The following is a 23,685-nucleotide window of genomic DNA, read 5'->3' as shown; positions in this document are numbered from 1 at the left end:
ACTGGTTGAAACGCTTGTCCCATCACCCAGGCGGCTGGTTACGCAAAGCATTACAATGCAACAGTTCACAACTCGACCGACCGAACTGTTGATCTATGAGGCTCAATACTCAGAGTCCACAATATTGGCAAAGGCAGGTCATCAACACGTGTCCGTGCCTGGTTCCTTGCAGATGCCGGAATGGTGCAAAAACGGAATCTTCACCTGCGTGCTTTTTGGCCCAAGAAGCGGTGAAAGTCGCAAAACAATGTTTCTGCAGCTCCGTTTCAAACCGCCACGACTCAGCAGCCCACAGCAATGGACCCCTCCATCTTCCCTCGTCTCCTCCACACCACCGCCCAGTCTCCATGGCTGTGTCGCAGAGAAGTCCAGTTTGCCATGTTTTGTTGGCGGCGCCACTTGTAACGGGTTTGGGCGGTTAAAGCCGTCTCTCGCCCCTGCTTGGCCCCGCAAGATTTCACTCGTTCAGTGACCTTGGACGGCGCTGCTGATGGCGTACGGAGTACGGAGTGCCTGGACAAGAGTTGCTCTGCATTGACGTGGTGTGCGTAAGTCAAATTGATGGGCAAGTAAAATGATGGTACAGCGCATTATAGCCACCCCCAAAGAAGCAGCTGAAACAAATTATGCCTTCTTGTGGAAAACGACCAGACAATGCAGCTTTCTTCGTTCTTGGTCTTCTTGATCTGAGAGTGGACTCTTGTTTGATGAGCAGAGCTTGGTAGTGCGACGTCGTCCAGGCTAGGGTTGGCATCCAAGGGAATCCTGGTCCTTGGAGTCCCATGACGTCGAAAAATAACCTTTTACTATTCTAAAGGTGTTCGCGATTTCTGTTCTCATAGCTGCATCCATGTACATAAACGTGGGTGGGCTGCAAAACTGCCTGTCGCTTCTGGGTTGGCGAGCAAGTCCGTGCGCCGAGGCTGCATATTGCAATGGAAGCCCGCTTTCGGTCGGACCTCTCATCATGCTGTGAACTTCCTGAGAATTATCAGGTGTTCGTTTCATTTGAAAGTGTTTGCCATTTGACAGAGGATATGCTGCCGCCACCACCCTATGGTCAGCCATCAGTTGAAACGGGAATTTAACCACTGAAGGACTTCATCTGCAACTTCGCCATTGGGACTAGTGCCCACTTCTAGTCCATAGAAGCTACCCTTCTCCACGCAAGGCTGATGGGGCGGGGGTTCCAAGATTATGTGGTGTAGTTCATGGCAACCTGTCGCAAGCCAGGAAACAGTTCTCTGGGTTGTTTCGGTAGCTTGGTTCATTGGATGTCGAGCTCGTGTTGCACGACCTTGGTGTGGTGGGAACTCATCATGTGCAAGGAGGCAGCCATAGGAATGTCACGAACTGTCTTGGTTAAGACAATGTTGATCAGGCACTGGCACCAAAATGCCTGTAATTTAACCTGTCTGGAATTGACAAAAGAGGTGAGCATCGGTGGGAAATAGCCAGACGAAGCTGTACCCCAGCCATTCACCATTGCGAAACAGCCACATCGCTGCAAGTAAACGAGGTCAAATGCACCAGTGACAGACTCGACGTCTTGCGGGAGTTGAGAAAGATGTTGTCTGATGCATCTGGATTCGAAGTTGCTGGGCAAAACGTCAGCAACCATGTCGGATTCTCCGGCAGACATGTTAGCTGTACCGCAAAGCGGCGACAACCTGCACTGCGGCTTCGAGTTATCCGCTTTCAGGCCCGTTGTCGTGTTGCTTGGCTCTTCTAATCACTACAGCCACATCTGGAAAGCCACTCAAGGAGCTTCTGCCAACCACGGCGCAGGTGGTAGAGGTACGTGATTTGGCACGCATACACCGCCTGCAGCCTCTCCTAAGCTCTTTGAAATAAGTTGCCATAAAAATGTGCTTGATGGCAATTAAGTCTGTGAGCAAGGTCTTTCGATAATGATCGATGACCGATTCCTCCAATTCTGTTGGGTTTCCATTGTAAGGGGCTGAACGATAGCGTGATCATTGCTTTTTGTCCACCTGCATCTTGGCATGTGAGGAATCCGTTGCTCTTGGCCCAAATGGTTCCCCATGTCATCAGCTAACTGAACGTGGACTGACCATGCAACAGCATTGGGTTTAGTAGCTCGCGTATCATTGCTTTTTATTTGCCGCTGTCTTTCTTTTTCGGTAGCGGAGCTTGTGGGCAGCTTGCTCGTTTGTAAATCTCATCTGTCGAATGCGGCAAATGCATAGCCGAAGGGAAAAAAAGGAATTCTCGGATGCAAGGGAAAATCAGCTCAGACCCAGTCCGTGACATTCGATAACGCGAACTTATATAATTGTAGATGTAGGCGTTGAGTAGGGGATTGATGTTGCCTGAATGCTCTGTTTGTCGCACACGCAGCGGCCCTCGGGTTATTCAAGGCCGTCATGTTAGACAACAACGGTCATACTAATGTAACCCAACCCGGTGATACCCTGAGAGGAATTGCTGGCTGAATCGCATCGACACAATTGGCTTTGGACAAGTCAGCTCGAGATACCAAGGCAAGCCCAGAATCTGAACTGAGGGCGAAACCACGAAAGCAACTTTGCACTAACGCCAAAGCATACACTCTAAGCATTAGTCCTGATAGCATGTGGCTAGCCAGGGCAATGGTGACGCATGCCGGGGACTGATATTGGGCTAAGAATAGGTCAGCAAGAGACAAGTTCAGTGAAAGACACCTGAGCTAGCCTGGAAACGGGCGCCAACTTTGCCAATAAATGACATTATGGTTGAAGCTGGCTCCACGTCCTTCAGATGGTCCGGCCTTTCCTGATCAAGCTGGACTGGGCTCGCCGTGGCGTTTCTGCCAATGTGCCTGGTTCCTGGCGAAGCTCAGACGGGAATGGCGGTGCTTTAGCCCGTCAATGGGGATGGTGGTCTCCCCAGAGCAGGTGGATTTTTTGGTAAGGTCAGAGAAAACTAGCAAAAAAGAGGGTGTCAATGGGGTGGGCGTGTGGTTCAGGTAGGTGTCCAACAACTCACAGGGTGGTGGTGGGACACATCAGACCAGACGCTTTGCGGGCGGGAAGAGTTCAGCCAGTGTGACATCTCTGGTTCTTGATTGCGTGCCAATACTGTAAGGGCACAATTGCACATGCGGCGAATGCAGGCACACGCAGCATCAGAATGTGACATGCTGTGGCAGCCATTGCGGATGAGGTGCAAGATGCGAGATAGTGACTGAGTGAGTGAGTGAGGGGAGACGTTTGATAATCTCGCTGTGTTTGCACCAGTCGGTTTTGTCCGTGGTTCGCTCCTGCACATTGATCATCATGCAGCCTGGCTCCTTCCTCGCTTTCGTGCAGCTGTCCGACTGCAGTCTCCGCATTGTTCTCCAACCTCATGCATTTCTTCGAAACATGGACTGATTGATGAGTCCTCCACCCGGAATATTCGGAAGCAAAGAGCGACGCTCTGTCGAGCTTGATTGCAAATACGTATGCTGACGACGAAAGCCGTGCACGCCTTCAATACCGTTTGCCTGCAGGCCCCGTTGAATAACGGCGAGACAGTCAGGTCCGGTCAGGTCAGGTCAGGTACGAAGCACTGCGGCCCAATTCCACGCGGCAGCCACTTGACTGACTTACATGGGACTGTCAGCATGATGTGTTGTCACGCTCTACGCCAATGCCTTGGATGCCGAGGACAACTCTGCGACTCTTGTCAAACTGGAAACAAACTACACTTACCCAGCTCACAACTCGACAAGGTTGCCAGCCGACATCCTGTCCCCGACACCCTGGGCCAAGCATCACATCAAGGCCATGTGAGCGAGGTGTTTGGCAGTGATTTGGTTCGACAAAGTGACGGCTGGGCCATTGAATTCCCCTGTTGCAACGCCACGTTTTTCACTCTTGGACCTTACTTGGGTTGTTCAATGGCTTGAGCAGGGGACCGACTTCTGCCGTTAACGATCCACGTCCACTGCGCTCGTTGCCGCCACTCCTGTTTCCTACATGAAAAGGGCCATCATTACTCCGTGCAAATGCAGGTCGTGGAAATGGTGTAGGACAATACTTCAGCCCAAATATCGACTCTGGTTAGCCACGACCAACACTCCGGCTCCATCGCCGCAACAAGTGCTCCTCCGGTCGATATTGGTTTGCAATCCCAATAGCTTTAACTGCAGGGTCCGTCTGTTGCGCCCGAGGTGAGGAGTTGACTTCCTTCAAACAAAAAGCAATCATGATGAACAAGCGAGACAAAGAAACAATAGCAGCTTTGGTAGCATTGAGAACTAATGTTTTAGGATTCAGACAGTGGGCTGACGCAACGCTGGCACAGGCCAACGCCGTCACCGCCGCTGTTCTTTGTGTCCAACAACAGAGAGGAGTGAGTACTCCGTGCTGTCCCAGACAGACTTGACTGTACAGTAATCTTGACAGTGCCTATTATAGTATGTTCCCCGGTGTGCGGACGCTTGAGGCACAAGGCGCCACCCATCCGGCGCGGAGCCTCCTCTCCTTGCATTTCGATCGCTCATTACTAACGTACCTACAGAACTGGACTGCCTGTGCTCCGTACTCCATAGTTTTCTACTTGTTTTGGCTGTGGAGGACCATGAGGAGGAGTGTCCGGTGATGCTTCCAGCCCCCCCCTTGTTCAGACTGCCGACTCCATCATCCTCGCACACGCCCCTGTCTTGGAACAACCACCAGTCCACTCTCCCCCACTCTTTGCACCCTGGTTCCCGCAGCCCACTCGCACATCAACCGTGGGACTCTCTCCATCGAGTTCGAGTCGTGTTGGCTGGTTGAGGACGGAGTACAAGCCTATGTATATAGCATCTCGATCTCCCATCCCGCTTGTTTCGGCTTCTTATCCCATCCTGCCGCTGCAGGGCATCTCTGCCTGGTCATATTGCTCAACACTCTCCTGTCAGTTTCTGCTGGATTGTCTCGAGCGAGCCGCACCAAACCTGTTACACCCTTCGTCCATCACGAGTTGTAAGTGTTCTTAATCCAACGAAACGTTGACGAAATATTGTCATATCGGTTGCACTACTTGGCAACTGATGTATAACTTATACGTGCACTGCTGTGGATGTCTAACAATTTTTGCGATTAGGTCTCGATATATATGAATGACGACACCGTGATATCTAACTTCAAGTTTGTTTCGTTGCGGCACACTTAGTATCGTACAGACAAGAAGATTTATTCACTCTGTGGATACCACTCGTTACGACGTTGTCAGCTTGAGCTCGCCAGCTCCCCTCTTCTTCGTCATACCGGACATTGTTGCTCTTTCCAAGTCCCGGGAAAGGTGATTTTCTTGGCCGTGCGGTTGGAAAGGTCGTAGCTGGTGCCAGATAAGTTCAACCAGTTGGGGACGACTCCGTGCCGAATGCATTGTTTCTACCGACAAAACCGACGAGGGAAGTAAGTAGCAAGGGACAAGATGGAGGGCAAACTGCCAACCCAGAGCCTCATTATCATCTTGGCCACAACAATTCCGTCCATTGCACTTATTGCCATCGCCGTCACTCTGTGCTACCGAGCACGCAGACGCAGAGCTAGGTTATTCAACCGAGGTATCACACCAATCGACGATGAGGAGATAGAGTCATGGAAGGTGGACAGAAGAGCCAGCGAGAAGGCATCTGTCCCTGAAGCAACCCAGGACAACCAACCTAGCCCCAAGAGCGAACGTGCTCACCGACCAAGTACCTCTGTTGGATCCATCCAAAAGCCACCCAGTGTCATTGTGTATCAGAGTTCTTCGCAGCACTTTTCCCGCATGCCGGAAGATCAACAGAGGATGCTACCTTCACCAGGCACAGACACCATTGAATTGCCTCAAATCCCTGTTCTCGCTCGGGCACCGAATTCAAGACCTGGTCTCACAGACGACACGGTGCAAGGCGAAGACGCTTTCATTTCACAACCAAAACGTCACCCATCAAGACTAGCAAAACAACCGCCGCTTTCATCTCCCCGACACAGCCGATCCAAGAGCACAAGAGCTCCTCCTACTTCTTCACGCGACACCTGGTACAGCCAGAACGCAGATAATCAACTACCTCCTCGTCGATCAGCCGATACATTCCTTCCGACATCATTCTCTGGCTACCAAAGGACTGACGGTATCTACTCGTCTCGGTCTACTCCTCCACAATCTTCAGTTGAGGATGACATACATCTCGGCGGCCTCTCGCCTCGTCCTGTTATCCATAAGTCGGAAATTGGACGAGCCATTGGCTGAACGGAATCCCACAGACTACCACGGCCCACAAACTTTTATTCAAATCTTCAAAACTTGACGGTTTTCTTCTTTTTTTGCCCACTCTGATTTTGTCAGAAAACAAGTGGGAAACAAGCATGGCATGACTCTTGATCCAAATTTCAAACCCCTGACCCACGTTCCAACTGCCTGCTGGACCAGGATTTGGGTTAGGTTGGTGGAGATCAACAGCCGTTTCACAACTGACAGGGATACAATGACAGGAAATGACATGAACGTGTTTAAATGCTGCTTGTCAGCAATGCTTTATTATCCTATGTCACTGTCAAGGAAAAAGCCGAATTTCAGTTCGGAGTTTGGCACGGCCCATTTGGGCGAACGCCAAAGGACTGTTCGAAATTGCTACCGACTAATTTCGATGGACACTTCACTCCTTGGTTCTATGAACCCATGGCCAGCAGCCCAAGATACGGCGCTGGCTTGGTACATGTTCATTTTCTTTTTGTACATATTTAAGGATTACGATGGATATACCCAGATGAGCTCTTATGTGATAGCGACCATGGGAACACGTATGTCAGATAGACGGGCTGTGATTCGACAAGCCCCGGTACGGCGTTCCTGGAGCCCAGGAGGCTTAGCCACAAGTTGGTTTATTAGCAACAGGTGAATACGAAACAATTGAACAAGTTGCGTTTATATTCCAGGTTTCCCGTCGTTGGTACAGTGAAGCTAGTACGAGGCCAAATTAGAAAATGCTATGAAGGGGTCCTCCACCTTGGTACCGAGCATGGATGCCTCGTCAGATAGATATGAGCGGAGGGTTAAAGCACCCTGGTATATGACTTGGCAGAGAGCTTGTGGTGTACGAGTAGTAGTTATACTGATATCTGTTCGTGAGCACAAGTGCGGCTGGTCATGGAGGGCCTGTATTTCAGTCAGCGCGGGAATGCATGTCCCTGACAAATACATGAGGTCGAAAGCCCGATTCTCGGCGTACTTTCCAACTGTTTCAGCAAAATTGACCCAAAAAATATTGCTACTAGGTATTATGACATGGTGAATGATCATAGTCACCGGCTCAGCGAGAATGCCGTTCGGATCCTTGTTCCCTTGCTGAAGAACCTTCAACAAGATGCGTATCCTTACTTTTGAACTGTTACCAATATTAACAACTTCATTATGTGCCTGGTAAGAATATTATTTTATAGTATTCAATTTAAACAAGTTGAGTGCACAACACTTCGTAGATGTCTCTCAAACATGACAGCACCTCCCAACTCCCTCACAAGGAAGCCACTCTACGCGCCTCTAGTGGGGCACGCGTCAAGTCGCGGCTCGTCACAACCTCATCCATCTCATCTCAATCCACTTCATCAAACCCATTGCGACACAACGCCTAACCTGATTCCCTCTCGGACACAGAAAATCAGCCATACACTCATCAGCATCAACATACATACATACGCGCCTCTCATAAGCCTCATTACCAACGGAGCAGCGCTCCATCCCACACGCGCTTCCATTCAAGCCCACTCATCATTCAGACGACATGCCGCCTCGAAAATCAGACCAACCTCGCAAAAGCGACGCCCCCCTCGATGAAGACAGCATCCTTGCCGTACCAAATGAGTCAAAAGCATCGCACCCAGAAAAGAAGGACAGAGACAAAGACAAGGACAAGGAGAAGGACAAGGACTCAACAACCATCGAAGTACGGCACCCCATCTCACCAACCCATCCATCCAGCATCTAACATCTCCAGGACCTCACGCTCCCCAAATCAATAATCACCCGCCTAGCAAAGGGGGTCCTCCCGCCCAACACGCAAATACAAGCAAACGCCATCCTAGCCATGAGCAAAAGCGCCACCGTATTCATCAACTATCTCGCCTCGCAGTACGTGCCTCACCCACCCTTCAAACATCACAAACTGACAAGATAGTGCCAATGAAAACACCATGAGTGCGGGTAAAAAGACTATTTCTCCGGCAGACGTGTTCAAGGCGCTAGATGACGTTGAGTTTTCATTTCTAAAAGAACCACTGGAAGCAGAATTCGCCAGTTCGTGAAAGCCCAACAGACCTACAAGTGGGACGAAGGCTAACAGGGATAGAATTCAACCAAATCCAAACGGAGAAACGGACCAACTATCGGCAGAAAGTACGGGCTAAGCAAGACGCTGGGGACGACACGGACATGGCGGATGTTTCGGCTGTGGACTCGACGATAGTATCCGAAGGTGGCGCACCGAGGGCAAAGAAGGCGCGTGTGGAGGCTGACGCGGAGGGAGAGGGGGAGGAGGAGGATGATGCAGAGACGGAAGAGGAGGGGGATGTGAGGGATGAGGATGATGAAGACGACGCGGCGGGTGAGGAGGAAGAGGAGGGGGAGGAGGGGGAGGAGGAGGAGGGCAATGCGAGTGGTGATGAGACGCAGGATGCGTTGGAGGAGAAAGTTGTTAGAGAGTATGGGGATGAGGCGTTGGATGGGGATGAAAGTGATTAGATTGATCTCGAAATTGGTACATATTAAAAACATCTTTCCAAGTTGCATGGTCTACCATGGTGGCCCCTCTTGATATGTGCACCGTCTTTAACTGCGGTTCTACACTCGATAATCATGTTATCACGTTGAGGAGAGTTGCACAGCTAAATTAAAACTTGTGAGCGTAAATTTTGAAGCAGAATTCCCTACAATTCCATGTACAGAGCACAGCAAATACAGCAACAATAACAAACGATACCCATTCGCCTAGCCAGGCAATCCCACGCTCCATCTGATGCACATAATAGTACCGACAAGACGAAGGACACAAAGCCATACAAGAAAAGTAGAAAGACACCATCCACCACAGTAAAAAGCAGCAAGTAACCCAAAGCCAGTCATCCTCGGGTATTACAGTTCCTAACCTGACCAAAAACCAGACCAAAGAAGAAAAAAACCGGCTGCACTAATCCGCAAAGCAACCACCAGAAAGAGAAGAAGGGAAAGGGAAAAAGAAAAGGGGGTCAAGTCGAAGTAGAAAACAAAAATCAGTCAACCAAAACGTAACAAACTTGCAACTTGTGTGGTCATATCGTTGACGCAAACTGTCATCCAGTCATCCATAAATAAAACCAAGTCGTTCCTCCTACCGACATATATCCCCTACACGTCGGTAGGGAAATGGCATCACTCGCTCGCAACACAACTGGTCCGGGTGATGATATAGCGGGAATATCAACAAGCAAATGAGGACCAAAGTTTGCCGGTGCTGAAAGCCGCGCTGCAACTTAACGGGTTGTAAAATTCGGTGCAAATACGTCGAGAAAATTCCAATCAGTTTGCTCCCAGGACGGGATGTCCAAAGACATGCCGTCGACGGTAAAATTGCCTTGACCACACAGCGCAACGGTATATCGTTTGGGAAACCGCAACCAGATTGTGCACGAAACACACAGGCATAGTCCCAGGGAGAGTCGACTTGTACCGTCCAGGCAACAATTAGACAACACTGGCAACTGATCAAGCCTTGTCCCATGGAAAAGAAGGCAAAAAGAGTTAAAATGCGAAAGGTGACCATAAATGAGGGTCACGCTGAGATATTCTCGTAAGACATCAAAGCTTGGTCGAACCACTAGTACCGTGAAAAGAAACCGTGAAAAGAAAAAATAGAATGATGAGGGCAAAAAGAGCAAATGAGCTAAACGAGGAGAAGTAAGTGTTCCAGCCGCCCGACTCCTCTATCCAGTCCCGGCCAAATGCTATACACAATTTCGAAGGGCTAAGAGCCCAAAAGCACATAGCCTCCCTACACTGGTCTGTATGCTTGGGTATCCAGGAATGCTGTGGGAGCACAGTCCAAAAAGAAAAGAAAAAAAAAGAAGAAGAAAAGAAAAAGCCAAGCACCAAAAAACCAGAAAACCAATTGAGGCAACACAAGTACGTCTTTCGTTGGCACAGACGGATAACAGATCATGGGCGCGTGGCATAGCCGTCAACATCCAACCAGCTGCCAGCAATCGTAATATTTCAACAGCAATTCACGCCAAACAACATCAATCAACTCTACTGAGGCTGCTGTTGTGGTGCCCACCACTGAGGAGGTGGTGAGTGCTGGCCAGACCAAGACTGGGATACTTGTGGTGCTCCGCCTGGAGTTCCTTGGGCCATGTATTGCCGAGGCGTTTGGTCTGCAGGATACATGCCTTGGCTCGCACCATATTGCTGCATGCTACCCATGCCGGGGAATGGCATATTTGGCTGCAGCTGTCCTGCACTAGGCTGTCGGAGGTGAGAAGCAGGAGACTGGGACGGATGAGGCGCCTGGGATTGCGTGGTATAACTGCCATAGTTGTGGTGGGGAGCTTGCGTGTTTTGCGACCACATGGCCTGGTTAGGTTGATAGTTGTAGCCGCCAGCGGTGCCTTGGCTCATGCTTCCGCTGCCTGTAGATCCTGAAAGAAGTGTCGTGTTAGCTTCAGAACTTTCTCAGTTAGGTATTGACTCTGCTAAGCAGTCAATATCAGCATAATAACGGCGGGGTATCTGACCTAGAGGATTCTGCGCATGAATTGACTGAGAGTAGGGTGCCGCAGTCATAAGCATCTGGGGGCTTTGCGACGAAACAACAGGTTGAGTCACGCCAGCCGCGGCAGTGTGCGGAGAGCTCGAGGGTCGGGAGGTTGCAGCAGCTGCGTCGGTAGCTCCCACTGTTGGATTCAATGCAGATGTGACTGGCTGTTCGTGGGTGCGACGCCAGATGCCTTGCAAATAATCGCCGCGCATGTCTCGCTGCTGGTTGACAGACCGATTGAACTCGGCAGCGTGGTGGGCCTGGGAATGAAGCTCCGTCAATGGTGATGGTCTGGTTTGGTCCTGGTAGGCTGGGCCGGTGATTTCCTGGCGAGGGCCTCCTTTAATAATATTGCTGAAATCCCTAGGGCGATTGTCGCCTATCTCTGCCCCGACTGTTAATCCAGGCATTCTTGCAACGTTTCCAGGTGGCGCTCCCATCATACCTGCTTGGACCAGATGTGTTGGCGGAGCACCAGGATAGGGTCCGGGGGTGTTGTTATATACAATTTCCGTGTGAGGTCCGCTCATGAGGAGGTTGCTTTGTGCTTCGGCCGCCTCTCGGGCCTTGGCAGCTCCGGGTCTCTTCTCTCCAGCTAAGTCTGCCTCGGTGAATCCTTGTTTGCGGGCCTTGGTTTCCCAGTAGTCATCGCGAACACGGCGGCCATTCTCGATAACGCGGCTTCCAAACTGTCTAAACATTGACCGGGCGGTGACAATGGCAATTTGCCTCGAGCGGTATGAAAATGGCAAAATCTCCTGCTGGACAAGGTCGTCCTTTTCAGCCTGGCTGGCAATGATTTTGAAGAGAGACCTGTTCTTGTTAAACAGCAAATACGAGTCACGGTACCCAAGGACTCTGGCACATTCGGTAGCGAGCATGAAGAGCTTTTCACCTCTGTTGGGGACCAGGAACGTCCGGCATCTGTAGGTGCGGTTGCCAAGCAGCTGCCCGTTGGGCATGACCTTCTTCTCCCCAAACTCATCAATCTCTCTTGGCAAATACTCGTCGCCAGCTTGGTTCAACTGGTCAGTCGTATGATCCCTCACGGTTGGCAGCGCCTTGACCGTCGACTTGGTCGGCGTAGTCTTGGGAGGTGCGCCTCCAGGAGTCGCGCCATAGGCTGGGGTCGTCTGGCTGGGCAATGTCGAGCTTTGGGATTGGGGAGTCTGCGGCGGCGCGCCAGTCTGTGGTGCCCCAGGGGGCGGGAGCTGCCCAGCAGCGTCGGACGGCTTCATTTGTTTGATTCGTTTCGGCTGAGTCGGGGGACTGGCTGTGAAGATATAAAACGGGACATGGTTAGCAGGTGATCAGATCAAGTCGTAGCGTGTGCTGTGCAAAAACATATTCTGCAAGAAGACAACATAAAAACACGTTCAAGCTTCTCGTCATCGCTCCGGTACACGATCACTTCTGGGTCTTTGCGTATCGTAACACCGCCGGGTAAACGTGGGAGCATCATGGATTGAGCTTCGGAAAGGCGAATGGTGGCGCACAGCGGCACCGCGGCGCTGCGCATCGTAGCGCAAGCTGGACAAGGCAAATGTCAATTTGGGTGAAACCTGCCACGACATACCGTCATCGCCGGGCTGCAGGATGTTGTGAGAATCCGAGGACCGGCTCCGCTTGACGCCGCGAAGCGGCGGGTTAGATAAGGCTGTTTAGCGACAACTATCAGCATTGCGACACGAAAAGAGAGACGTCAGGACACGCGCGCCAGCATCAAACGAGTGATTCTCGTCGCGTCAAGCCAAAAAGTCTCCCGAGAGACACGCGGCCGCGACCCGGAGCCGTCGCAAACTGAACACAGCCAGTTTGTGAGCTCCAGCGAAGCTCAACATGACGTCCCGGCGCATTGTTGACGCTGTGGTATAAATCAAAGGAATAAATCAAAGGAAGAGAAAGGCATACCTGGGGAACTGAGGGCGGCAGGATTGATCGTCGCACTATCCGCGCTGTTTGGCTGTACAGAGTACATGACAAAATGGACCAAACCAATAATCGCGGCAACGGCAATGACAACGGCGGCGACGATGACGGCGACGTGTCGTGAAATAGTTGGACTGAGAAGAGCTCAAAAACGTGGAGGAGGGTGCAGCAGAACAGCATTAACCGTGCAGGTATGTTGGTGGTCGGTCCGTGGGGCGCGCGGGCGCTGGCGCAGGCGTGGTGAAGCACGGCCAGAAGTTCAAATGTATCCATCCGGGAGCTCCAACGGTGACAACGGGTCTGGTACCAACCAAGTGATGCAAGGCCCGCCCTCCATGCGTGAGTTGAGAGCTCGGGCAGGAAGCAATCGGCAGCCTGTTTGAGATTGGCGGAGGGATCCGGATATACCGTGCAGTGCAATACGGCCTGGCACGAGGCGCGCGACTGGCTCCAGACCAGGCGACACGCAAGAGCGTAGCAGCACGAGCAGGGCCAGCAACAGCACCAGCCAGACACGAGCCCTTTTGCCGGGCAAGGCAACGGAGAGGGCCCCCCGCAAACACGAACAGGAGAGAAGACGAGAAGAAACAAGAGCAAGAACAGGTAGAGTTGAAAGGCTGCACAGGTCAACTGGGTAATTTACCTTTGAGTAAAGAGCACAGGCGCGCAAGAGAGCGTGTGTGCGACGACTGGTGGCGATCGCAACGGGGTGCGCAGCAAAACACGAGCTGGAAGCGTCAACTCAACTCGTCCGTCTCCTTCTGCCTGCAACTGCAACTGCGACAACTGGCTTGCGACGACGTCAAATCTTGCAATCGCAAAATGAAGAGCGACAAACGCGACTCAACCAAGAACGTGTGGACCAGAAACGCAGGCAGTTTCCAGATGCGCGCGCGGCGGACGGACTGACTGACTGACTGACTGATTGATTGATGGAATACTCGACAGAAGTGAGTAGGCACGAGAAACAAGTGATCGCTGGAGCCTTGGCCGGGAGTGGGCGCGACTGTGAAGTGGTGGTGGTGTTGCAAGTGGGTGGTGGAGGTGGAGGAGGAGGGATGCGAACGAGGGTACAGAGTAGCGGCGGCGGGCTGGAGTGGTGTCGTATTAAGCAAGTCGACGGGTAGCAGTGGAGGCGACAGATGGGGAGTTGCAGGAGGAGGGGGAACAGCTGCAAGGCCGACAAGAAATATGATGAAACTAGTCAGTCAGAGCCCGAGGATGGGAGAAGCAAGCTAGCTGAACCGGTTGAACTTGGTAGGGAGGAGGGGAATCGAGAAAACGACGACAAATAGTATGGGCTTTTTTCCTTGGTCCTGCTCTTGGCGGCGGCGCCTTGTTTGTGCTAGAGTCTTGTACGAAGCACTTGCGATTTTGGCACTGTCAGTTAGCTTCTTGGTACCCAGGTACGTTTCTGACAACCAGACGTCTCCCGTCCAGTGCAGTATTGTACAAAGAGTCACAACAGCTCGAGAAGGATGGACGGATATGCTCCAAACGTGCAAGGGAGACGGATGACGACGGATGGTTGGCTGAGATGGCGCGGTCTGGGGGAGCTAAAAGAAGACTTCTTGGCGGGGCCAACGACGACGGCGCCGATGGCGCCAGGGAGCAAGAGAAGAGGAGCCAGGCCGAGCCAGGGAGGCGAAAGTTGAAAGGTCCAGTCTGTTGCATGTGTGTGTGCTTGGATGTCTGTGAGCAGATGTCTGGTATGAGTCCAGAAGGCTGCTGGTGCTGCTGTGCAAGCAACCAAGATCACGCCCCCCCGGGCGAGGGCGTGTGTTCGAACAGAAAAAGTGGGCACAGCGTTGAGCGGCTGCTAGTGAGAGTGGGCTCTGGCTAACACCGTATCAGGGATGGTAGCCGAAATGTAAGTCAGGCCGTCAGCCGCTATGTTTGGCTGTGCTGGGGATGCTCCGTACTTTGCTTGCAGTTCAACGTCCGGCATGTATGTACGGGGTATGTGTGTGTTCGTCGTGGGTGGGCGATCGGGCGACCGCAGCAGGGAGCATATACGTGGGGGAGAAGACCAAGACAAGAGATTGTGCCCCCCTCAGTCAATATGCATGTAATCCCGATGCCGTCTTGCTTTGGATGGCTGTTCAGGTTTATCATTCACAACGAGACAAGTCTTCCGTTCTAATCGTGGATCGCAGCAAGAGGCCCCATGTTAGTGTCTGGTTCAGGTCCAGGAAGAAGCAAAAATGCAACTCGGGGGTGGGGCAGCGCCATCAAATCAACGTCTCAGTCGAGAAGATCGGAAAGAGCATGTAAAAGGAACAAGAGTACGACAATCTTCTGTCACTCTCGTGCAATCAGTAGCTGCAGCTAGGCTGCATGTCGGACTTGCACCATGGGGGGAAGGAAAACCCCTGGACGTTTTAGAGGGGGAGCATTATGATACAAACGTACATACCTCGTCGTCTCGTGGTCGACTTTGGAACTTCAAGGGGAAGACAACAAAAGCGTGAAGGAATTGACTGGTGTTGATCCAGCGGCTTGTGGCTCGGCTGATGGCTGGATAAACGTCGTGCAGTCTCAAATACCTGACGAGACGAGGAGGCGAAGCAAGTTTGTTTGGCTGAACAAAGGGAGAGAAAAAGAAAGAGAGCCAAGCCGGGGCTGAAAGCAAGGTCAGCTTGATATGATGCCGTCAATCCGACATCCCTTGAATCTAGCTGTAACTGGGCAGGTCGCCATTTTCAAACTCACACAATCCATACTTTCTCGAGACGACATGATGATGAGCTCAATGGTTTCCTGCTTTTACTGTGTGTCTCCTGACTGGTTGGCTTTGTAAGTATGCCGAATAAAATCCTGCTTCTTGGAAGCTCTTGTTTCCGTTATTCGTCCAGCTTCGGGGCTGAGAGCCTTTCGTCGGGCATGTGGCGGGGGGAGACCATGGATGTGTGTGGAGCCAGGATACCTTAAATGCCAGGCTATCCACTGATTGACAGACATGAACAGCTGCTCATGGTACTTCCTGGTTGGTACGTAGCATCAGACCAATCCGTTGCAGGGCATGTTTTGCCGGCTGGCCTAGGAACAGGCAAAATACAATGACTCCACTGGCAAAAAGACAGCCAACATGTTGCTTGGTCCAGAGGCACAGTAAGGAATGTCCCCTCGTCAATAAACGAGTGCTAATAATAACGCGGAAAGTCGACAAGTACCTAGGTAGGCAAGTAGGTTTCGCCCAGCTGTACGTGCAAGACTTGCATTCAAATCAGCATCAGAGCTAGATCGGGGCGGGGATGTGACGCTGGTCTGATGAAAGGCGTGTTTAAGATGCATGTCTGCACTCTGCTGACCATGCAAGTATTCCCGGTCCTCGGTGCATCAGTCTTCCGACTCCCAACGGTGCCAGTTTTCAAGTACCTAGGTGTAGAATTCAATGGTTTGCGGTAACGAGGGACATGCTGGTGACATCAGTCAGCACATACAAATGATGGGCTATTCATGGAAACTCCCTGGTTTGCGTTCCGTCTGAGTTTCTGGATACAGACTGCTCCCGGGACGGGCAAAAACTCGAGCGCAAAGCAAGCCTAACACACAAGCATCAGGAAGCAGTGTGCGTAACACAAGGGAGTTTTAGATGAGTTCGTGCCTCACGGACAAACTGGTGCCCCAATGCAACGAGTCTGGAATAGATGGTCTTTGGTGTAGGGATTGATTAGGAGCAAGTCGTAATCATGGTTTAGAATCCTGGTCTAGGACAGTGTCCTTCAGGGCTCAAATTGAATGAGAACCGGCAGAGGCAAGAACGCGTCGCCGCTCTTGCCGAAAAAACCGACCGTAGTTACAAAGGAGGAAAGACCGACCAGCATATATTGATTGGAGGAACTTAAAGGGTGCAGAAGGTGGCCCTGGCAAACATTTAGGAGCTTGGCGAGGAAGAGACCAGTCATAATCTAACACCACAAATTGAATCCAATAACTGTCCTTGTTATCAAGTCTACGGATATGTATTCCAAGTCTCCCAACAAGAAGACCTCGCCATTTGTCTCCTGCTGAGTCCGAATCGCCAACACATAATTAGTGGCGTGCGTTTCACGATTGCCATAATGCAGAGAAGCCTAAGTCCTGCGTGCCTTGTGGGAGCAAAAAGTGCGAGGCATGTGGCTCATCACCATTCCACCACCGCAAACTACACACGGAGTACGTGCCATTAATTTTGCAAAGAGGACAACGATGGTCGAAGCCCTTGTCGGAATCGTGGGCAAGGGCAAACACGGAGGCATGTACACTGAACGGAGCATGTGCTCCCGCCATTGCTCTATCGCTTGCAGCAAATGATACAAGCGCGTGTCGTGTCCTCGGGCCAGACGCATTTATATACGCCCTTTAGTGTCCTGCTAAATGAACTAATCTCCGTTTATTCAAGTGCAGTTTACCACTGCTTCGCGTGATGAACCGAGCACATCTAGACCTTCACGCGGCTTCGATGTTGCCGCTACATGGAAGGAGCGGGATCCGTACGTCACAAATCTTGAATTGGTATCACCCGGCAGAGACCTCTGCATTTCAGAGGTACGTGCTGGTAGGAATGTTCAACCTTTCTATGGGGTCTGGTACTTTTTACACTAAGCTGCTTACATCCGTCAGTCAATAGAGAATCGACCTACCGAAAGGACCAGACATACCGCGTAATCATCAATCACGGTGATATATTTGAGTGTACTTAGCTGTGGTCAAATGAGGTCAAATGGATTTGACCACAGAGTACACAGACTAAGAGACTTTGCAAAACCATCTCAATCCTCCTCTTGGTAGCTCAATGTCTGCTATTACGTATCGCCTTCTCCGCTCTCACGCTGTTGCCAAAGCTGTGACGCAGTCCACTAGCTCGCCAGAGTGGTCAGTGTTTCAAATGCATCCTGGACAAATGTCTCGCATTCAGCACTTAACACCTAACCGAGAGTCTCTCTGCCATGCTGATAGAAACGCGTTGCATGTTTGGGACGACTAGTTGCCTGCGGCTTAGCCAGACTCCCTCCAAAAGCTCATGCCGCCAATGATCTCACAACAAAGAACCAGAGTTACTGAACCAACTGCTCAACTCTCCAATCTGGACTGATCAACATGGACATGCGCAGATGCACAAGAACTCGACGCCATGACGCTAGCTTGTACTAAAGGGCCAGCCGTGGCTTGAAAGTGTGGCCTTAACGACTCCAGCCGTGTGAAGTGGAGCAAGACGAGATCCATGTCAAACGCTCATGGGCTTTTGCTCACCACTCTCCTTCCTTCGTTTGTTGCTCCCTCGCCGCGCGGGACTTTGACAGCAAGGAGGGATGGGATGCACAAGAACGCAGAAGAAAATGAGGAGGGAGGTGCGGGAGCGATGCGATCGCTCAACCCCAGACCGCACCAAAAAGCCACGCCGACCAGGTTCTTGTCCAGCCACCATGCACTTCACAGCATGAGATACATTTCGAACCCAGGTCAGGAAGCAAAACGCACAGCATGCAGAGAAACACCCCGCACCACGAGGCTCGTGTCCTAGTGTTGGCTCAGAACCATCCTTTGCGGACACACACCAGGCATTATTTGCAACCGAGCGATCTGAGAACAAACACACGCTGGGGGGTGTGAGACACACCAACAGCGACTCCAGACAACGTCACAGAAAAGACTGAGAGCAAAGAAGCTCGTTGCCTATTGTGAACTAGGGAAAAGCCCATCCAGAACCGGATATCGCCACAGTACCAATAATTGCCACCGTTGCGGTTGTCAACAAGGCTCGACTATGAACTTGGTCGACCCTGTGTTCTCTCCTTGGGTTGTCATTTCAGCTACTGGTTGGATTATCATTGTCCTTGACGCCTCTCTTCTTCCCTTCCCCAGTTACGGCCGATAGGAAACGCTGCCATCCCCCACTAGCTCAAAGATGGCCCACAGATGTCAAATGGCCCACCGACAATAGCGCCGTGGCTCCTTGCTTGCTCTTCTCTTGTGCGAACTTTCCATCAGTCAAGTTCGTTTGCCTTCAGCTCCAGGTTGTTTGTCTAATGGGTTGTTCCTAATAATGTCCGACGAGCTTTCGGTACAGTAACCAAGGTTTTGCCATGTACAACACGACAGCAGATCTACGAATATTGGTTCAGCTGAGAAGGCTCTGACGGATTACATTGCTGTAAATCAAGAAATGAATCAAGTAAACCCAGCAGTTGAAGAGGGGGTCCAACCAACAGGCTCAAGAGGACCAGTCCCAAGCCAACGCTCCCTGGGTTAAATTTAGCCGCTCGGTGCCTTAATAACTGATGAAACTTCAATCAGGCTCGTGGATACGAAACTGCTTCAATCAGTAGATATTGGTCTGGATAGCTGTGGGCTTTGGTGTTTCATGTCTGGGATGCTATTCCATGTGATTCACTCTCTCAACTCATCCTTTGGGCTGGAGACCAGGCGATCTCCTTTGTCTGGCTGATGAAAGATTTTGGACTGCATCAAATGGTGACAGTCTTGGGCATGGCGTAAGACTATGACCTCCAGGCTGCCTTGTTCTGGCTGTGGAACACACTACCATCAAGAGGGGCATTTAATATCCTGCAGCTCGTTCAAGCTCTCATCATGCAGTGTCCTCGTGATGCCGAGATATCAAAGCCAATCAGAAACCTCTCTGACCAGCCACTTTCTCGTGAGAATAGTCAGGCAAGGACGCATTCTTGGGTTTTCGCGCCGGTCGCGTCCAAAATTCGTTCAAATCCCGTACTCGAAGAGGGATCCTGTGCCTACCCCTTGGCCTCCGCAAAGTCCGGTACAGGAATCATTGCCTGGATGGGGTGTTGGATTCCAGAATCCAAGTAACTGCAGTTGTTGCCATGGTGGTATTTTACTATCTCACCACCTGTCAAGTACCTCGCTTTGCCTTTACGACCAGTTGTTTTATCCATCCATCATCGTCAAAATAGGTACAGAAGGACACATTCATCAGTGCAACATGTGAAATGATAGATTCCACCCATCAGATGCACAAACTCGTCGGACAAGGTATCGCAATTCGGTGGAGTCCACTTGTGGCAGACAGGCCTGATTCTCATCAGGAACGACAACCACAAACCACCCTGGTCATTCTTTGGAAAGCTTCACATGGACATCTAGCCTGACGCACGGCGTATATACCAAAAGTTGACTTGCGCACTTTGTGGTACAGATCGTCGCGCTTGGTGTTCAACTAAGCAAACCCGACAGAGGTAATCTCCAAACTACGGGCAATTCCCATTCGCAAGTCGGAGCTTTCTCCATACATACCTCTCTGGCAGACCGCCCCCCTCCCAAGGATCTCCCCAGGATACCCAACCTCCTCTTGGACCAACGTTGCATTAGTTTGACCAGCCTTGGGCTGGGCAGTTGGGGTGGACAATCTGACAGGGTAGCCTTGGCCTGCCTTATGCACCCGTAGCCATACGGAGCACAAAGTCGTACTCCCAACTTTGCAAAGGAATCTCTCTGGACGACTGCCGAAGTTTGGGCGGGAGATTTTCTTTCAGAGTCTTAACATGGACCAACAGACACTTCTTTTTAGGTGCCGGCTAGAAGCTAATCCCGACTGATCTGAGTGGTGGAAGCTGCCGTACGCTAATCAGCCCAACGTCACACACTCTCTCACTACGTGATATTCCAACTGTCGAGTTTAAGCGTGTTGGCAATAACAATTATAGAGCAGTCGAGACTCCAACGCCCTTGGCTTGAACTGTTTCCAATGTTTGCACAGTCAAATTTCAGCTTTCTTGCCACAACTGGCAAGTTCTAAGATTAATTGTTGCATTCAGCCCCTACGAGGCGTTCTGGATGCGCTTCTGTTGCCACATGAACAGTCTGCAGTGTAACAGTCTTACATGATGCTCCCCAGACACTCTGAGATCAGGCAAAGTTAATTGGGTCTTGCAACAAGGCCATTTTTGGCAACTTGCTGTCCGGGTTCACCGTTTTGATTACCTGCTACAAGCTGAACCCAACGTGCAGTGACTGTGGATATACAAAAGACTGTGACAAAGGAAGGTAGCTCGACATCTCTGGTGATCATCCAGTTTTCCTAAATGTACCCTTTCTTCTCTTGTCCCTAGCTGTTTTGTTCTACAAGCAAGGGTAGCATGTAGGGCATATAAGACAGTCACTCAGTCCAATGTTTTGGTCGGAGAGACGTCTTGTCTTGTCGTCCTGCCAGTCAAGATCAATCGCCACACATTAGTCAATTTGGTTTCTGTTATAATGTCGAGGTCCATCTGACTAGGAAGTATAGTGTAGTCCAACATGGCTGATTTAGATCATCTGCCATGTTGTTCACCACAACCAGTTTTAAAGGGGAGTGAGCCAAAACAGTCTTCACAAACATCAAAGATATAACCGGCAATACTGTCGTCTCAGCTGATGATTCAAACGCACAGTGAGCGTTTCAGATACTGTGTAATCTCTCCGCCAGCTGTGTACTCTGATCCGCAACTACGTTGTTAGGAGAGCAACGAGTCCTTGACGCAGATACAAACTTCGTTAGGGGTTCGGAAGACACCAAATGGGTATGTAGCAACATGCTCTTCGCCACCCTAAACAAAACGTCGAGCCTTGTGATGCTTCTATTCGGCTTACGTTCGGCGGAAATCTATCCCTTGCAATGAACTCGGCGCCTGTGTACTTATGTGGCCACGAACATGCCCAGTGTTATCAGCACTACTTGAAGGATAGTGTCGTCATTGGAATGTTGCCAGCTAAATATGTCCTTATTGTCTTGAACCCTTTTACCTCAACTTGCATTGATTCACATGGCAGCTGATAAATGTCAAGGCAGCTTAAACTTCTGGACCGAAAAGCATAAAAGTCAGACAAAGTGGCGATGTCATTGTTGTATTCGGTGGTGTAAAAATAGGTCTCGCCGGATGGAGTTCGAGACAAGAGCAGACAGGACAGTCAGACAACGTAGCGCAATATCGTGAGACATTCAGCAGCGGCCTCGATCCAGCAGGCATTCCCTTCAATCTTCCATATACTCGCACAAAGGAATAGAAAGCTGCGCGCGGCAACTTGCATTTTTCTTGTTACCTCCACCGCCAGATCGGGTGGCGTCATCATGACGGTTACAGCTGAATATCGAGTGCTAGCCTTGAAAATGGATATCGTCTCATGATCAGACGACATCTGGTACTGTATTTGGCCCAGTACTCGTATCTAACGAGGCTGCCTCTCAGAATCAGAGATGACTTACGTATGCACTTTGTCTCAGGCATGATTATCCTTTATCAGGTATTCCCGAGTGTTATCGGGTTGTAGATGATAGCTTTGTCGGCCCGTCTGTCATCAGCTCTGGTAGTTTGTGAGACATTCTGCTAGAAGGCCGAGAAACTTGCACGGAAAGCACAATGCGGTTCACGACCAAAGGTACGGCGCCGGCGAGAGCCAAGTACAAGGTTGCCGCATTGCATTTACGAGACACTTTTGCAGTTCCGATATGGATGGCATCTGTTTGCCAAGGATGATCTCCAGGGCTTGTCTTTTGGTGGATTTGGAAATACATTCTCACCAATGTAGAGTTGACGGAGTGTCGGTCAGATAGACCCGTGAGAAGCAGCTACAAGTTGCACTGCCAAAACAAAACCCTGGATTCCTTGATCTTCACAGAAAACGATCATCCTTTTGACGCAACTATTGGCTGCGGACTGTTGCATCCCTCGACGACACCGTGACCTCGCGGCCCACAGAACGGCAAATCATGGGTCGAGTTGCGTACCCCACCACCATCACCGTCACCAGCATGCCTGGCCGCAGATGTGAAGACCGTATCTTGCCTCACCGTTCGAAGGAGCGGCGTGGTGGAGGGCTATGTCACCGAGACAGCCGACTTACACTGATCTGAGAAGGATGGGACCCTTTTGGCTCATGATCCAAATCCAAACGTCTTTGGAGCTGATTCGTTGAACTCTTGGTCCATCCTACGGCCCATGCCGTGCACAGACAAGAGGCTGTCATTTGCCAACTGACTTGTCGTCGCAGTTGAGCTGTTGTTCTCTTTCTTTGTCCACCTTATCCTCATCGTGATAGTGCGACCTTTGTCCGATGGCCATGTATTTGCCCCTTGTGCTTGTCATGGAGTGGGGTAGTGCCATCATGGAATCAATGGTTTGCTGCACCATCATCATACATGAGCCGCTTTCATCGAATGAAGCCTGGACATGGAGTATCAAGCAGGCCGCGACCATCTGATCCGCGTATCTGGAGTATAACTGGGAGAGAGAACTAACCAGCAGGGAAAAGTGCGGTGCACCCCAAGAGCCAATAAAACTCGCGGTTTCAACAAGAAGAAAACTAGAGGTGGTTCCGTCAAAGTGGTCATATGGCCACCAACATCTCCGAATGGCCAGCCTCCTGCTAACCCCAAGCCCCGGTTTTGATGAGTACGAGGACCATCTGTGGCGCAATCAGTCATTATTTGGATTTTCTTGACTTTCTTGAACCCCTAACCCTGGTCTTGCAGCTAAGACATGCACTCGAGGTTACGTGGGAGGTAGGTTAGTTGCGTAAACTTGGCTCTTGATGTGGCAGACAAACTCTGTGTCCCGGGCTGCCCGGACTTTCGGGCTGCGATAATGGCAGACGTAACCGGTTTATCACGAGGTCGTGAGGGTATGCAGCAAATGGTGTTGGAGTACGGAGTAGATGCAGTCCAGATGCAGTCGTGATGCCTCTCCGTCTGATGTCGAACATAGCTTGCATGGTCTGGGATTGTAAGTGGTGGAATTGACAGTGACATCGAATCTGATGAAAGGGCGGGTCTGGTTGACCTTGTGAAAGTGATTTTTGTTGCCATCTTTCAAGTGGTTAGGGTAAGTGAGCTGCCGGCGTTTGGCTTCAGAAATGACAACATTACTCCATACATTACGGTTCGTTGGTTCCGGTCGAAGATGAGTTCGCATATATTTTAGGGTTTGGTTATGAGAATGGCGAGTTTTCGGTAAGTTGGAACACTGTATACAGCCAATTTATTGTGCGAATATCGATGTTTTCGACAATCCATG

At 50.8% G+C, this 23,685-nt stretch overlaps 5 protein-coding genes across 5 annotated transcripts; 2 read left to right on the top strand and 3 right to left on the bottom strand.

The window, feature by feature from the left end:
- Positions 1-5,406: 5,406 nt before the first annotated feature.
- VFPPC_12875 (hypothetical protein) lies at positions 5,407-6,210 on the top strand (the record flags this gene model as incomplete). Its single annotated transcript, XM_018290652.1, has 1 exon — positions 5,407-6,210. One exon carries the CDS (start codon positions 5,407-5,409, stop codon positions 6,208-6,210), a length of 804 nt encoding a protein of 267 aa, XP_018148947.1.
- Positions 6,211-6,921: 711 nt separating this feature from the next.
- Positions 6,922-7,260, bottom strand: VFPPC_15205 (hypothetical protein; the record flags this gene model as incomplete). The annotated part of the gene is made up of 1 exon (XM_018292958.1): positions 6,922-7,260. One exon carries the CDS (start codon positions 7,258-7,260, stop codon positions 6,922-6,924), a length of 339 nt encoding a protein of 112 aa, XP_018148946.1.
- Positions 7,261-7,741: 481 nt separating this feature from the next.
- Positions 7,742-8,697, top strand: VFPPC_12874 (CBF/NF-Y family transcription factor; the record flags this gene model as incomplete). Its single annotated transcript, XM_018290651.1, has 4 exons — positions 7,742-7,903; positions 7,955-8,088; positions 8,135-8,253; positions 8,306-8,697. 4 exons carry the CDS (start codon positions 7,742-7,744, stop codon positions 8,695-8,697), a joined length of 807 nt encoding a protein of 268 aa, XP_018148945.1.
- A 1,542-nt stretch (positions 8,698-10,239) lies between these two features.
- Positions 10,240-15,415, bottom strand: VFPPC_12873 (chromatin remodelling complex subunit-like protein; the record flags this gene model as incomplete). The annotated part of the gene is made up of 5 exons (XM_018290650.1): positions 10,240-10,628; positions 10,725-12,020; positions 12,092-12,277; positions 12,324-12,404; positions 15,400-15,415. 5 exons carry the CDS (start codon positions 15,413-15,415, stop codon positions 10,240-10,242), a joined length of 1,968 nt encoding a protein of 655 aa, XP_018148944.1.
- A 7,729-nt stretch (positions 15,416-23,144) lies between these two features.
- VFPPC_15204 (hypothetical protein) lies at positions 23,145-23,477 on the bottom strand (the record flags this gene model as incomplete). Its single annotated transcript, XM_018292957.1, has 1 exon — positions 23,145-23,477. The coding sequence occupies one exon, from the start codon at positions 23,475-23,477 to the stop codon at positions 23,145-23,147; it is 333 nt and encodes a 110-aa protein (XP_018148942.1).
- Between the last annotated feature and the right edge of the window lie 208 nt (positions 23,478-23,685).

This window comes from Pochonia chlamydosporia, chromosome 1 (genome assembly GCF_001653235.2).
Source record: "Pochonia chlamydosporia 170 chromosome 1, whole genome shotgun sequence".
In the NCBI taxonomy this organism is placed as follows: domain Eukaryota; kingdom Fungi; phylum Ascomycota; class Sordariomycetes; order Hypocreales; family Clavicipitaceae; genus Pochonia; species Pochonia chlamydosporia.
This window is presented reverse-complemented; position numbering and strand designations above follow the sequence as displayed.